Genomic DNA, 15,181 nt, shown 5'->3' on the forward strand with positions numbered 1-15,181 from the left:
CGATTGTATACTTCCTACAGAAAGTCCTAGAAAATCTAAGAGTCATGAGTTTAATTCTAAATTTTCATTTAGAAAATCTAAGAGAGTCATGAGTTTAATTCTAAATTTCCATAATGCCCTTCAGCCCAGAGATGTTTCATGTTTTAGTATACTTCTTGTCAGGTAGTTTCTTTTTAACCCTGACCAATGTACTTGAGTTCTTTTTTTCCCCTCTGAGAACTATTTAAAGTTGTCTAATACAGGGTGGCAAATTGGCTGCAAATGTATTATTAGACCAGTGTAATTTAAAATAAATACATAAAATTACACACATAAATGCGCTTCTAATTTAAATTGATAGCTAACTTTTAAAAAAAAATTTATTTATTTTTATTTATTTGACAGACAGAGGTCTCAAGTAGTTGGAGAGGCAGGCAGAGAGAGAGAGAGGAGGAAGCAGGCTTGCTGAGCAGAGAGCCCAACGTGCGGCTTGATCGCAGGACCCTGGGACCATGACCTGAGCTGAAGGCAGAGGCTTAACCCACTGAGCCACCCAGGTGCCCCGATAGCTAACATTTTTAATGATGTCTGTTGAATTCTTGACAAATTCACAAAAATTTACTGTGCTTGGAGGTAAACTTCCAAAAGGTAAGGTACCTTCCCTTTACCATGACTTGACATTTAAACAAACAATAATCTATTGCTAATTTAATTTTTACCGATTTAAAAGCTTAAGGTTTAGTTATTAAAGGCTATTTTACAAATAAGTGTTCATTCCGAACATACCATTGTATAAACTTTTTTTGAGAGGAAGGGGATTTTGAATTTTATTACATTTCAGATTTTAAATGGTGAGAATAGTGCAGAGAACTCTCTGTACTCTTAACCAAACTCAGTGGTTTTTTAGCACTTTGTCCCATTTGCTCACATTCTTTACATAAATGTATTTTAAAACTGTTTAAGAGTAAATTGTAGATATCATGCTCCTTTAACCCCAAATACCTCGTTATATATCTCCTAAAGTATAAGAATATTCTATTACATAACTCCAGTATAGTTATTAAAGTCAGGAAATTTCACACAGTTCCAGAACTAATTATGGAATTTAGTTATATTCAAATTTCTGCATTTCTCTTATTAATACCCTTTGTAGTGAGGTCCTCCCATCCCCCACCCCAAATCCAGGTTTAGGACTCAATCCAGGTTTATACATTTAGATTTTTCTTTAATCTTTTTTTAAAAACTATTTTAGAGAAAGAGGGAGGGAGAGCACGCAGTGGGGAGGGACAGAGGGAGAAAGAGAATGAGAATCTTCAAGCAGACGGATCATGACCTGAACCAGAATCAGGAGTTGCTGCCTAACTGACTGAGCCACCCAGGCACCCCTTGATTTTTCTTCAGTCTGAAAAAGTTGTTTAGCCTATTTATTTATTTATTTGAGAGAGAGAGAGAGAGAGAGAGAGAGAGTGAGCACACATGCAAGTGCAGGAGCCGGACGGGGAGGGCAGAGGGAGAGAATCTGAAGCTGACTGTGCACTGAGTGTAGAGCCCCATGCAGGGATCAGTCTCACGACCCTATCATGAGGTGAGTCGAAGTCACATGTTTAACTGATTGAGCCACCCAGGCTCCCCTCCTCACTCTGTTATTGTGGGAGTGGGTGTGGATCTTTCATGACCTTAAAACATACTAATTTGTGGAATAGTCCTGTTTGTCTTTGACGTTTTCTCTTTTAATGACTGTTGTGATTTATAATTAGAAATACATATATAGGGGTGCCTGGGTGGCTCAGTGGGTTAAAGCCTCTGCCTTCGGCTCAGGTCATGATCCCAGGGTCCTGGGATCGAGTCCCGCATCGGGCTCTCTGCCCGGCAGGGAGCCTGCTTCCACCTATCTCTCTGCCTGCCTCTCTGCCTAGTTGTGATCTATGTCTGTCAAATAAATAAATAAAATCTTTAAAAGAAAAGAAATACATATGTCTTAGTCCCATTTCTTGTAGTTTTATAGTGATGACAGGAATAGATTTGTCTTCTGTTAATGAGTCAACTTTTAGGGCACACCTAAGGTTAGCAGCTGGTTGCCAGGAGAATCAACCATGTGATAAGAGGGCTGGAACTTTCCACAAGTTAGTATGTATTCTGCAGTCTTTGGGGACAAAGTCCTTAACTTACAGTATTTGATGCTGTCTCCACGTGGGTAGCATCAGAATTGATTTGAATGTTAGTGTGCCGACTGGTATTGGTGAATTGTTTGTTGGTGTGAGGGAAAACCATCTGCTAGAATTGGGTACAAGATTGTAATGACTTTGGGTGTCCTTGGACTATATGATCATGCTATGCTGTAATCACATTAAGCTTTTATGGTTTCTAGTGTTTTGTGGTTAAAATTAGCAGTGTGTGGGCTGGGCAAAATGTATGAAGAGGAAAGAGAGAAACATGCTTTCAGTTGTCGAATGAGTAAGTCAGAGGTGTAAAAGGCATATAGTCAGTGATACTGTAATAGTGTTGTATGGTGACAGGGTAGCTACACTTGTGAGCACAGCATAATGTTGAAACTTGTCAAATCACTATGTTGTACACCTGAAACTAATGTAACTGTGTGTCAACTATACTCAGACATTTTTAATTAAAATAATAAAATCAGCACTGTGATGATCATCTTATTATCTCAAGGCTTTGCCTACGTCCTTAATTATCTCTTTAGAATAAATTCTAGATTTACTCATTTATTTATTCGTTATTCTTGATTCTAATTCTAGTGGTGGAATTGGTAAGTTAAATGGGGCACTCATATTTAAGGTTTGTTTCTACACCGCCCACTATTTCTACTGACAGTGTTCAGCAGTATATAAAACTGTTCGCATGAATCTCTGCTAATTTAGGATTCATTTATTAAAATCAGTACTATAACATCAGAAAGTTTAAAGTTTAAAGTCATAGAATAGGTAAACACTTTTCTTTCTAATCACAAGAGATATTTTGTAAAATTGTGGGAAAATTCTCAGTTACAAAAATATATTCTACCGTTTAAACCAGTTAAGAATAACAATAACATGGCAATACAAGGGGGTAGTCTTAAGGGTATTTTTCAACAAATTTCCTTTAATAGTTTTTTATATTAAAATATAGCATTAATAAAGGGTTTTTTGCCTTTTTATTTTTTATTTTTTTTGTTTTTTTGCCTTTTTAAATGAAAAATGAAAAGTCGTGGAGACCAGAGAAATCTGTTATTCCAACTTATGAAAAGTACTGCTGTTAAGAAAGTTTTCGAACACAGGAAGAGTTACAAAGCTGTAGACATGAACTACTTTACCTCTCCGTACTTTGTTATGTGTCACCTAAGACTAGGGACATTATCCTAAAGAGAATAATTTATCCTACCAAATAAAATTGAATACTATTTCCTTAATATCTTGTACTCCGGAATTTTTTCAAATCTTCATCAGATGTCCAAATCAAATTTTCATCAGTTTCTTACATATGTGTTTTATGGAAGAACATGAAGTCAAGGGTTCATGTGCCACATTTGGTTGCTTAATCTTTTAACCTGTGTTTATGTGAATTTTATCGTACTTGTTTAATGACAGATAAGTTTATTATGTTCCATTCTCTCAAGATATGAATGGTAGAGGGAAATTAGTTTCGAAGAAGTTCCTGTAGTGAATCATTACCAGAGACATATGTTTTGCTTTGTTTCAAAATAATAGTCATGTGCTTTCCACCTCAAAACTATGTATGCATTAATTAATAACTATTTGTTTCATAGGCTCACGTCAGGTTTTACTTTCATTTTTTAAGTTGAATCAGTGAATTTGTTTTCTCTTTTAGGAATACTTTTAGTTGGACCACCAGGGACAGGAAAGACGCTTCTTGCTCGAGCTGTGGCTGGAGAAGCTGATGTTCCTTTTTATTACGCTTCTGGATCAGAATTTGATGAAATGTTTGTGGGTGTGGGAGCCAGCCGTATCAGAAATCTATTTAGTACGTTTTAATGTATCTTTCATACAATACGAAATTTTGTTAATTTTAGGGGAAGAGGGATTCTTACCCTTTATTTCCTATTCAATTATGATTGATAGCTGACCTCACCATTGTGGGGTTTTGGTTTTAGGTAATTTAATGTGTGACCTAAACAGAACTGTACTTTCCCAAATAGAGGAGCTAGAAGTGTTAGGTGAGGTTGGGGCCTGTTGAAAAGCTGGGTTTTCTGTTGTTGTTGTCCTTTTTATCTTATTCATTAATTCAGTAGTATGTAATTAAGGAATAGTTAGCCTCAAATCTGACTGTGGCTTGTACAGTCAGAAGAATGAATACTCAGTTTTTATTATGTATCATTTTGTATGGTACAGTTTTTTTCCTGAGGATACTGTTCTTAAATCAGTTTTAAACGAAAGAGATCTCATTTTATGTACTCTCTCCTTAATGAATGTCTTTGGTTGCCTTTGACAGTCTTACAGGTTTTTAATACTTACATGATTTTGTTCAAAAAACATTGATTTCATTAAACTTATTTGTATCTTTTCTCTTTTCCTAGGGGAAGCAAAAGCAAATGCTCCCTGTGTTATATTTATTGATGAATTAGATTCTGTTGGTGGGAAGCGAATTGAGTCTCCAATGCATCCATATTCAAGGCAGACTATAAATCAGCTTCTTGCTGAAATGGATGGGTAATTGAATCTTCGTCTGTCTTTGGGATGTGGTAATATATTTGGGAACATTCGAGAAATAGCGGGGCATCTGGCTAAGTCAGTGGAGCATGCAGCTCTTCCTCTTGGAGTTGTGCATTTGAGCCCCACATCGGGTATAGAGATTACTTAAAAATAAAATCTCAAAAAAAAAAAAGAAAGAGGAAAAACATGTAGGCAACAGAGTAGTCCCTGTGCATGAAGTCAAGACAAGCTGGATTCTCTGTATTGTGTTCTTTCCATTACTAATGGGGTGACTGAGGTATCAGCTCTTCTTAACTGCTGATCTCTATACCTTTTTTCATTGATTGTAGCATGACAGGAAAGTGATGGTTCCTATTGAGAATACTAGTTTGGAGACTTAAAGAGTGTTTGCTTGTTCCTACAGTTTGTGACTCGATTTTAGTGTTGTGGTAGATTAAAAGTTTGCATCAGGGGCTCCTGGGTGGCTCAGTGGATTAAAGTCTCTGCCTTGGGCTCAGGTCATGATCTCGGGATCCTGGGATCGAGCCCTGCATCGGGCTCTCTGCTCAGCAGGGAGCCTGCTTCCCCCGCCCCGCCCCGCCCCGCCTGCCTCTCGGCCTACTTGTGATCTCTCTGTCAAATAAATAAATAAAATCTTTAAAAAAAAACTCTAAAAAAAAATAAAAGTTTGCATCAGTTTTTTTTTTTTCTTAGTATTTATTTGACAGAGAGAAATCACAACTAAGCAGAGAGGCAGGCAGAGAGAGAGGAGGAAGCAGGCTCCCTGCAGAGCAGAGAGCCCAATGCGGGGCTCGATCCCAGGACCCTGGGATCATGACCCGAGCCGAAGGCAGAGGTCTTAACCCACTGAGCCACCCAGGCGCCCCTGCATCAATTTTTAAAATATAAAGAGCAAGAGGTGGGGTTGCTTTGATAGAAGGAAGGACTTCTTAAAACCGTCTATGACCTTTTGGAACCAAATGGGAAGTCTAGGAGCAAATAATTTGAATTGGTTAGCTTGAGAATAATTTTTCACAAATTAGTCAGGTTCCCTAGCCTTTTCTGTCAGGTCATGTCTTCCTAAGTAGAACAAATACTATGAAGGCATGTAATCATAGATGACTTTGTGATGTATTGTTAGCAGTTTTATTGAAGTGTACTAGCGTAATAACATTTGTTCTTTTTAAAAAATGATAGAGAATGTCTTATCACTTTGAGTGTAAAAAGCGTCAGTCCCTTTTCTTTACTGTTACTAAGTTTAATGATAGTTTTGTGTAGAGCATATCTGTATGTGTGTTGTTTTAATTTTCAGTGAAATGTTGTTTTTCTTCTTTTTTACTAGCTTTAAACCCAATGAAGGAGTTATCATAATAGGAGCCACAAACTTCCCAGAGGCATTAGATAAGTACGTATTAAAAGACTTTTTTTTGACAAGTACCAATACGTACTGAAACGTAGATGAACTTTAAAAGAGAAGGAAGCCCATCACTGAACATCACATATGATTCTGTTTATGTGAAATGTCTAGAATAAGTAAATCGATAGCAACAGAAAGTAGATTAGTGGCTGCCAGAAGGAGGGAAGAATGGAGAGTGACTGTTGGTGGCTATGGGGTTTCTTTTTGGAATGGGGGAATAAAAATATTTTTAAGTTAGAGTTCTCTGAGTATATTAAAAACCACTGGATTATCTACTTTGAAATCTGTGATGTGTGAATTAAATTTCAGTAAAGTTGTTAAAAGAATCTTCTGACAACTTTATATCACAAAAGTTTGGGGGTGATGGGAGAACATTTTTAAAATAAAATTACAGTTTTAAATTTTTGATTTTGTCATAGAAGGTATTCATATTTTAATTTGATCTAATAGTTTTTTTTAATCTTTGCCTAAGTCTGTGGTTTAACATTTTATACTTACAGCAGTTGTGATAGGAAGCTATCACAGAGTAGCTCTCATAATAGACTGCTGTAGAATTATTGTTCCTTGATTGACTAGCTTGCATGTTTTTGTTTATGAGGGTTGCGTACCATCTATCTCCTATCAACCTTTGTTCTGCCTTCTGGTTATTGAAACTGTTACTTGAGCCATGTTTTAAAGGAGTCCTGTGAATATTTATATTCAGAATTCCAGTCCAGGGTGGAATAGGTGATGGGGATTAAGGAGCGCACTTGGGATGAACAGTGGGTGATGTGTGGACTTGTCGAATCACTGTATGGTACACCTGAAACGAACATAGATGTTGGCTGTCCTGGAATTAAAATAAGAAACAAAACTCCATCCATGGTTTTTGTTGCCATGGTTGTCATTATCTTTCCATCTTGTCTTCAGAGTGTCCTATTTAACTTGACCTTCAGTACTCAGATTAATTTATATTTTCTTCTCATATTGTCCCTTTAGTGCCTTAATACGTCCTGGTCGTTTTTTTTTTTTTAGAGCTTTTTTTTTTTTTTTAAGATTTTATTTATTTATTTGACACAGAGAAATCACAAGTAGACAGAGAGGCAGGCAGAGAGAGAGAGAGAGGAGGAAGCAGGCTCGCTGCTGAGCAGAGAGCCCGATGCGGGACTCGATCCCAGGACCCTGAGATCATGACCTGAGCCGAAGGCAGCGGCTTAACCCACTGAGCCACTCAGGCGCCCCGTCCTGGTCGTTTTGACATGCACGTTACAGTTCCAAGACCAGATGTAAAAGGTCGAACAGAAATTTTGAAATGGTATCTCAATAAAATAAAGTTTGATCAGTGTAAGACTCATTCTAGAAACAAACTTTATTATTATCTCTGTGTAATGGTAATATTTCATTCCACCCTATTTGTGGTCCTTACTTGATAAATGTCTCAGAAGACCAGTTTTTTCTATGTCCTCTTTTCTCTCCATTTGTATTTCCTTTTTAAAAAGTTTATTTCTTGATAATTACATATGTAGGACATTCTGTCGTTTGAATCCCTAAAGGATGTTTTCCTGGGGCTCCCAGGTGGCCTAGTTGGTTGAGTGGTTGCCTTTGGCTCAGGTTGTGAGGGTCCTGGGATCAAACCCCGCCATCAGGCTAATGCTCAACAAGGGAGTCTTTTTGTCCCTCTCCTTCTGCTCCTGCTCATGTGCTCTTGCTTGCTCACTCTCTCAAAAATATTTAAAAATTTTAAAATTTAAAAAGAAATCTAATATTAAATAACTAAGTTAATAATAAATTAATTAATAATTTATTAAAGAAATAATAAATAATAAATTTAAAATGATTAGATATAAGTAATTATAAATAAAATTATTATAAATGAATAATTAGATATAAAACAATACAATAAATTAAACATAATTAAAATAATAAATTTAGTGAATTTAATTAATTTAAATTTTTAAATTTTAAAAAATTCCTTTTTTAAAAAAAGAATGTTTTCTTGAGAGTTTTCAGATAATACTTGCAGATAAATATAAGTGTTTTTAGATGAATGTAAAATATGAAATAGTAGAAAAAGCACATAAAATATCATCACTTTGGGCCCAAAAGAGGCAAACTGTAAAACAAAACATATGAAAATATTATGGACCCACTTGAGTAATAAATGCAGCTATTAAATTAAGCTGTAGTATTTTCAAGGATAGGTGAATCAATTCATAAAACCTGATATGTTGGGGCGCCTGGGTGGCTCAGTTGGTTAAGTGACTGCCTTCAGGTCAGGTCACAATCCTGGAGTAACAGGATCGAGTCTCAAATCGGGCTCCCAGCTCCATGGGGAGTCTGCTTCTCCCTCTGACCTTCTTCCCTATCATGCTTTCTCTCACTCTCTCTGTCTCAAATAAAAATAAATAAAATTTTAAAATAAAAAACCTCTGATATTTCCTCTAATAAGGGGAGCTTTTATTAATGTACATATAATACTAAATACTTATGTATAAAGTATTTCAAGATGAAATTCAGAAAACAAAATGTTATCTACGAGTATACATTCTCAGTTGTGCTTAGGCTAGTAACAGTTTAGGTCATAATTTGAAGGTTTATCAGTCATGTCTGGCAACTCTGCATTTTTTTTATTTTTCACAAAGTTATTTAAATTCAAGAACTTTTGTGATGTGTCCCAGTGGGATTTTAATGATCTATTTAATGGTAGTTTTGGTTTTCCTTTAGAAAAAGTAAGTTTATTTTGTAGTTACAGTGATATAAGTATTTTAAGTTCTCGTTCAGGATAGCTGTTTTCTTTTTTCTCTTGGAATATGAGTCATTTGTGAAGAGTCGTTTTGGAATTTTAATATTGTGTTTATCTACGTAGCTGTGGATCCAGAAATTATAGCTCGAGGTACTGTTGGCTTTTCTGGAGCAGAGTTGGAGAATCTTGTGAACCAGGCTGCGTTAAAGGAAGCTGTTGATGGAAAAGAAATGGTTACCATGAAGGAACTAGAGTTTTCCAAAGATAAAATTCTAATGGGTAGGTTTTCTCTCTCTTTTCTTTTCCCTGTCTTACACTGTTCGTTATGTTAGAGAATACATTATTTTTGAGAAAAATGTTACAAGAAAGAAAGGTACAGGAGCAAGAAAATATTTACTCAAAAGTAGCCACACATTTGGGCCTCTTACAGAGCAAATACAGTTTATATGATTATACTGTTTGGGCGCAGGGGGTACACTGTTTACTCTTATCTGGTATTGCTGATAAAAGAATAATTGTACAGATAAAAGAAATTTTGCTAATTTTCAGTATTTGATTTTAAATCTTGAATTGGCTTCAGAACAATTTAGCTGTGACATTTCTTTAAATTTATTTTCTGGAAATAGAATTAAACTTTCCTGGTTGATAGTAAAGAGTAAGAGGACAGCTCTTACAAGTTTGTTGTCAGTTCGCAAGTTATTTTGGTTTAAAATAACTTAATAACGATATTAAGTCATGTCACTCTTAGAATTACTTAAAGGCAAGTGGGTTTCATGCATCTAAATATGCCTTGCTAACGGAATAATTTTATTCAATACATTTTTATCCTTAGGGCCTGAACGTCGAAGTGTGGAAATCGACAATAAAAACAAAACCATCACAGCGTATCATGAATCCGGTCATGCTATCATTGCATATTACACTAAGGACGCGATGCCTATCAACAAAGCTACAATCATGCCAAGAGGGCCAACACTTGGACATGTAAGTATCTTGTTTTTTTTCTTTTCTTTCAAATAACACTCTCCAAAAGCTTATGTAGGAAACTGTTGAGGAAAATACTTAAAAAGAACATTCAACTAAGTTCTAAGTTTGCTGGTAACTTTCTTCTTTAATGTTCTGAACCATTGTGAGATCAGAGATACTCGTGAAACTTACCTGCTAATAAAGAATACTAATATTTCAAATATTATATATTTACATGATGAAATTTAAGTCTGGAATGACAACAAAGTATTATTCTTAAATATGTCATTGCTTTTTTCCCTCCACAAAGAAACTAGGTTAGTGGTTCCATAGTCTTTCTAAGATTTTTCTCACTGAGTACAAGTTTCATTTTCTTATCTTTCTAACGATAGACATTTTAAGCCTTTTTTGGCACCTGGGCACAAATCCATCCTATTGCAGCATTATCCTATTGCAGGATTATATAGCTATGACATGTAAATTGAACTTTTGCTTTATAAAGAATTTTTCTTCCTTTGCATAATGCCAGTTTTGTCATTAGTCGCCTGAGACCATCTCTCTACTAAATGTCTTTGAGCTGTCAGCATCATGACATTAAGTGCTATAGCAAGAGCCAGACGGTAATTCTGATCATTAATAGAAGCATTTCCAACTGTGTCTGGAGTTTTTCTTTGTTTCCAGTTGTCCAGGTGTCCCTCTTGCCTGAGAATGACAGATGGAATGAAACTAGAGCTCAGCTGCTTGCACAGATGGATGTTAGTATGGGAGGAAGAGTGGCTGAGGAGCTTATATTTGGAGCTGACCATATCACAACAGGTTGGCTGTAAAGAATGGCCTTAGGTCAGATTGTGCTTGCTGATTTAAAAATATTTTTAAGGGGCGCCTGGGTGGCTCAGTGGGTTAAGCCGCTGCCTTCAGCTCAGGTCATGATCTCGGGGTCCTGGGATCGAGTCCCACATCGGGCTCTCTGCTCAGCGGAGAGCCTGCTTCCCTTCCTCTCTCTCTGCCTGCCTCTCTTGTGATTTCTCTCTGTCAAATAAATAAATCTTAAAAAAAAATATTTTTAAATATTGAGTCTATGTATATTTTTAAATTTTAGGTGCTTCCAGTGATTTTGATAATGCAACCAAAATTGGAAAGCAGATGGTTACCAAATTTGTAATGAGTGAAAAGGTAATAGCTAATTTTATCCCCCTTCATATATCAAATGATGATTTGCCAAGTGTCTCCTTATGAGACAGGGTTCTTTTTTCTAAGACTTTATTTTTCTTTTTATTGGAGAGAGCGAGCATGAGAGGGGGGATGGTCAGAGGGAGAAGAAGACTCCCGGCTGAGCAGGGAGCCCAGTGCAGTGATCCTAGGACTCTGGGACCGTGACTGGAGCTGAAGTGAGTCTCTTTTTAGAATGAATTTGGAAGTTTTCCTTCCTTTTCTATTTTTTTTTTAAGATTTTATTTATTTATTTGACAGACAGAAAGCACAGGTAGGCAGAGAGGCAGGCAGAGAGAGAGGAAGGAAAGCAGGCTCCCTGCTGAGCAGAGAGCCCGATGCGGGGCTCGATCCCAGGACCCTGGGACCATGACCTGAGCCGAAGGCAGAGGCTTTAACCCACTGAGCCACCCAGGCGCCCCTGAAGTGAGTCTCTTAACCCACTGAGCTACCCCAGGCACCGTAGGGGAGAGGGTTCTCATTATAAATTGCTAACATTTACTTTCCCCCTGTCTCATTCCCAGTAGATTTGTCACAGCTCATTCTAAACTTTTTTTTTTTTTTTTTAAGCACGAAAACATAGTATTCACTTTCCATTCTGGCTGCTTGGACAATAATAGTATGTCATGAGTTAAGCAAATGAGAAGATACTCTGTTTCTGTTCATATGACCTAAAGCTTCTGTTTGCCAAGCTTGTTTACTTTACCCTTCCCAGTATTTCACTCTCCTACGTTATCACTGTGGCTTCACACAGCACTTCTAATACACTACATTGTGGATTTCTGGATTTGGAATAGTGGCAAAGGTTTTCTAAGAAGGTACTCAGAACCATCCTTAGGATTTTAAAGTTTCTCTCTTGTTCATACTTTTTAGTCTTACACTTTTAGAAGAATGATGAAATTTCTATACTGAATTTCTTTCTTGCCCTTGATGAGGTTTCCTTAAGTATAGGATAATACTTCCTCTGTTAACATTTTTAGTGGTTTGATGTGTTTCTGTTCAATTCCTTTCTTTTCGTTTGTTTTAGCTTGCAGTTATGACCTACAGTGATACTGGGAAACAGAGACCAGAAACTCAATCTGCTATTGAACCAGAAATTAGAATCCTTCTAAGGGTAATGCTGTTTTTCTGTGCTTATTCATCTATCTAGTCATTAATGTGCCTAAATAGTTAGGTGCTACCAGAAGATAATGGTTATCCCCTGCTTAAAACTGTCGCTATATATAATCAAGAGAATGAGTGCACCATTGAAGCCATGATTTCAGTATGTAGTTGGGAGCCTCTGGTCATAGACTGAATCTTTATTTTATTCTGACCATAGGCTAGGAACAGTTAATATCAGTAATTATAAATATTCTACTTCATCTGTAAAACCATAGTGTTGTTAGAATAGGGGGGGTATTTGATTATTTGAGTCTTTATTGGTTTTTCACTCTGACATAGATTATATTCAACAAATATTAGTCGCTTTGTGCCTCACTGTATATATATGCTGAGAATGAAGCATAAAGGTCTTTGAAAACAAAAGTCTTTTTGATTGTAGGGTCCAGTACGGAATATGTGAGCGTCGATTCAGTGAGATGAGTTAGTAGGTTCTGCGGAATCTCCTTAAGGCACCGCAGATGCTTGGATTAGGGCAGTGAGAGGGGAAATTGAGAAAAGTGAATGCATTCAAGAGATGCTGATCTAGTGGAATTGAATGCCTTTCTGAGGTTTGGGTGAGAGAGCAGCTAAATTAAGTAACAAAGCTGTGTTCTCAATTTCTGCCTGGTGCCGCCATCTAGCTGTGTGTGCTGTTGACTGAGAAAACACTGATGATGGTCTAAGGTGGGGAAGTGTGTAGATTATGAGCTGAGTTTTTATACATACTGAATTTGAAGTGATTTCTTTTTTCAAGGTTTTCATTTGTTTATTTGAGAGAGAGCGAGAGAGCATGAGCATAAAGTGGGGTGGGTGCAGGGCAGAGGGAGAAGCAGACTCCGGGTTGAGCCGAGAGCCTGATGTGGGGCTTGATCCCTGGACTCTGGGATCATGACCTGAGCCGAAGGCAGACACTTAACCAAGTGAGCCGCCCAGGCGCCCCTGAATTTGAGGTGTCTTAGTGAAGATTTCACATGGGGAGGGATACGTGGGTCTGGTGCTTAGTGCAGAGGTTGGATATGTGCATTCCATTTGGATGTACACGAAGGTGGGTCTTGGAATGGAAAAGACTGAGCTAAATGGCAGAAAGTCTAGTGAACAAGAACTGGAATTAGGGTTGTAGGTGGCAGAATGAAGGATGTTGAAGTCAGATGGTGTTAACTTCAAAGGAATCATGCTTTATAGAAGAGGGTCATAAAGTAATAGTCTGTCAGCGGTGAGGGGAGCGAAGGTCCCCTCTTTACCCTGAAATATCTGGGATAGGCGTGAATCAGTAGCTGTCACTTGAGGGATTTGGAGTCTCCCCAGGAAGGCCTGGTTTTGATTAACTCAAGGAGGTAAAAGCTTTAAAGTCATTAAGTTTATGAAAAGTTTATATGATGGAAAGGTTTAGAAGGTGTTTCAGAAGAGGAATTCTCTCTCCCTTGCCTGAATCTTCATTCTTTTTTACTATTTTGTTATTTTGAGTAAATTTTCTCTTCTAGTATTAGAGCATTGGAAATACTTTCTTTGCTCTTAATACTCTTCTGAAATGTTAAGCTTGCGAGGGTGGTAGATACTCTTTCCACTAGATGGCACACTTAGGTTGTTATTAAGGAAAATTATGATTAGCTAGTATACATTTTAGGTTCAAGTGTGTATGAAACTTAGAAATATAAAAACCTTATCATAGTCTTACTTGTTACAGTGTAAGGATTTCATTCCAATGGAGTTTTTAAAGTTAATACTAATTCATCCTAGGTTATTAGTTTCAATATTCCATGACATATTTATAATACTTTATATGTTTTCTTTAATTTGATATTTCACTTGACCATAACAGTTTTGTTCAGAATGTCTAATGATGTTTATTTTTCATAATTGTGTTATTTTTATATGACGTATGCTTCTTGGTATTGGTAAACTCATTTTACAGAGGTATAGTCACTGACTGACAGGTAAGTTGTTACCAAATAAGAATAGAAAAGTAGATCTTTTCTCACCCTTTAAAGTGAATAAACTGGTGAAATCTCACAAGGCAAAAGGAGCAAACCTGCCTTTCCTTTTTAACATGTATATTGAATAGAGAAATAGATTTCTTTGTTCTCAGACCTTATTTAAAAAGCAGATAAGTATAGTATATACTTATATATCTTTAAGTATAACTACCTAAGTAGTCCTCACTTATCCATGTGATACGTTTTGAGGTTAAAAATAGAATGTTTGCAAGTATGAAACTAATCTTTGAGAATCAAGCTTGCCTTATCAATCAATCAATTAATCAATCAATCAAATAGGCTGGGTGTTTAAAAGCTCCATGCCTTAAGAGACTCTTAATCTCACTCAAACTGGGGGTTACTGGGGGGAAGAGGTGGGAGGGAGGGAGGTGGCTGGGTTATGGACATTGGGGAGGGTATGTGCTGTGGTGAGTGCTGTGAAGTGTGTAAGCCTGATGATTCACAGACCTGTACCCCTGGGCAAATAATACATTCTATGTTAATTTTAAAAAAGAGCTTCATGCTTTTATCTTTTATAAATAGAAATGAATATAGTTCACATTTTTTATATACATTTTTTTCTTATTCATGATTTTAGCTTCTACTAAGTTTTCTGTCTCTTAGATACCTCCTTTTTTTCATTTCAGGACTCATATGAACGAGCGAAACATATCTTGAAGACTCATGCAAAAGAGCGTAAGAATCTAGCAGAAGCTTTACTAACCTATGAGACTTTGGATGCCAAAGAGATTCAAATTGTTCTTGAGGGAAAGAAATTGGAAGTGAGATGATAACTCTTAAAGTGGACGCATTGCTGGTTTTGCTGCAGGAATATATAAGTAGCGTTTCGGTAGTCTCCTTTTGCGATGCTTTTCTCCGATTCTTGCCTTGGTATCACTCAAGAGTGTGAAACACTTTGTCTCTCTTTTGTCACATTTAATCTAATTCTGGTTATTCTCATGATGACACCTATGGCAAATTATCAGCCCATAGCAAATATGTTAAAGAAAATAAAGAACTATTAGGATTGGAAACAGCTTATTTGAGAAATGTTAATCAGTTATTCAGTTGAAAATAAGTAATGATTTTATGGTTGGTTCCTCTACTAGATGTGAATAAAAATTGT

General features: G+C 36.6%; 1 protein-coding gene across 1 annotated transcript; it reads left to right on the plus strand.

Moving 5' to 3' along the window:
* The first annotated feature begins 563 nt into the window (after window positions 1-563).
* Window positions 564-14,846, plus strand: LOC123946512 (ATP-dependent zinc metalloprotease YME1L1-like). Its single transcript, XM_046011875.1, has 12 exons — window positions 564-627; window positions 3,805-3,957; window positions 4,511-4,643; window positions 5,968-6,030; window positions 7,021-7,037; window positions 7,270-7,365; window positions 8,888-9,043; window positions 9,597-9,748; window positions 10,420-10,546; window positions 10,830-10,903; window positions 11,967-12,053; window positions 14,703-14,846. The coding sequence occupies exons 1-12, from the start codon at window positions 564-566 to the stop codon at window positions 14,844-14,846; spliced, it is 1,266 nt and encodes a 421-aa protein (XP_045867831.1).
* Window positions 14,847-15,181: the final 335 nt, after the last annotated feature.

The sequence above is a fragment of the Meles meles genome, chromosome 7, assembly GCF_922984935.1.
Source record: "Meles meles chromosome 7, mMelMel3.1 paternal haplotype, whole genome shotgun sequence".
NCBI classification, from domain to species: Eukaryota; Metazoa; Chordata; class Mammalia; order Carnivora; family Mustelidae; genus Meles; species Meles meles.

Bases quoted from the DNA above. Each gene is read 5' to 3' on its own strand.
- LOC123946512 (XM_046011875.1), top strand. From the start codon at position 564: ATGTCTGTTGAATTCTTGACAAATTCACAAAAATTTACTGTGCTTGGA. The intron at 4,644-5,967 runs GTAATTGAATCT...CTTTTTTACTAG, and splicing joins CTTCTTGCTGAAATGGATGG to CTTTAAACCCAATGAAGGAG. The intron at 9,749-10,419 runs GTAAGTATCTTG...CCAGTTGTCCAG, and splicing joins GAGGGCCAACACTTGGACAT to GTGTCCCTCTTGCCTGAGAA.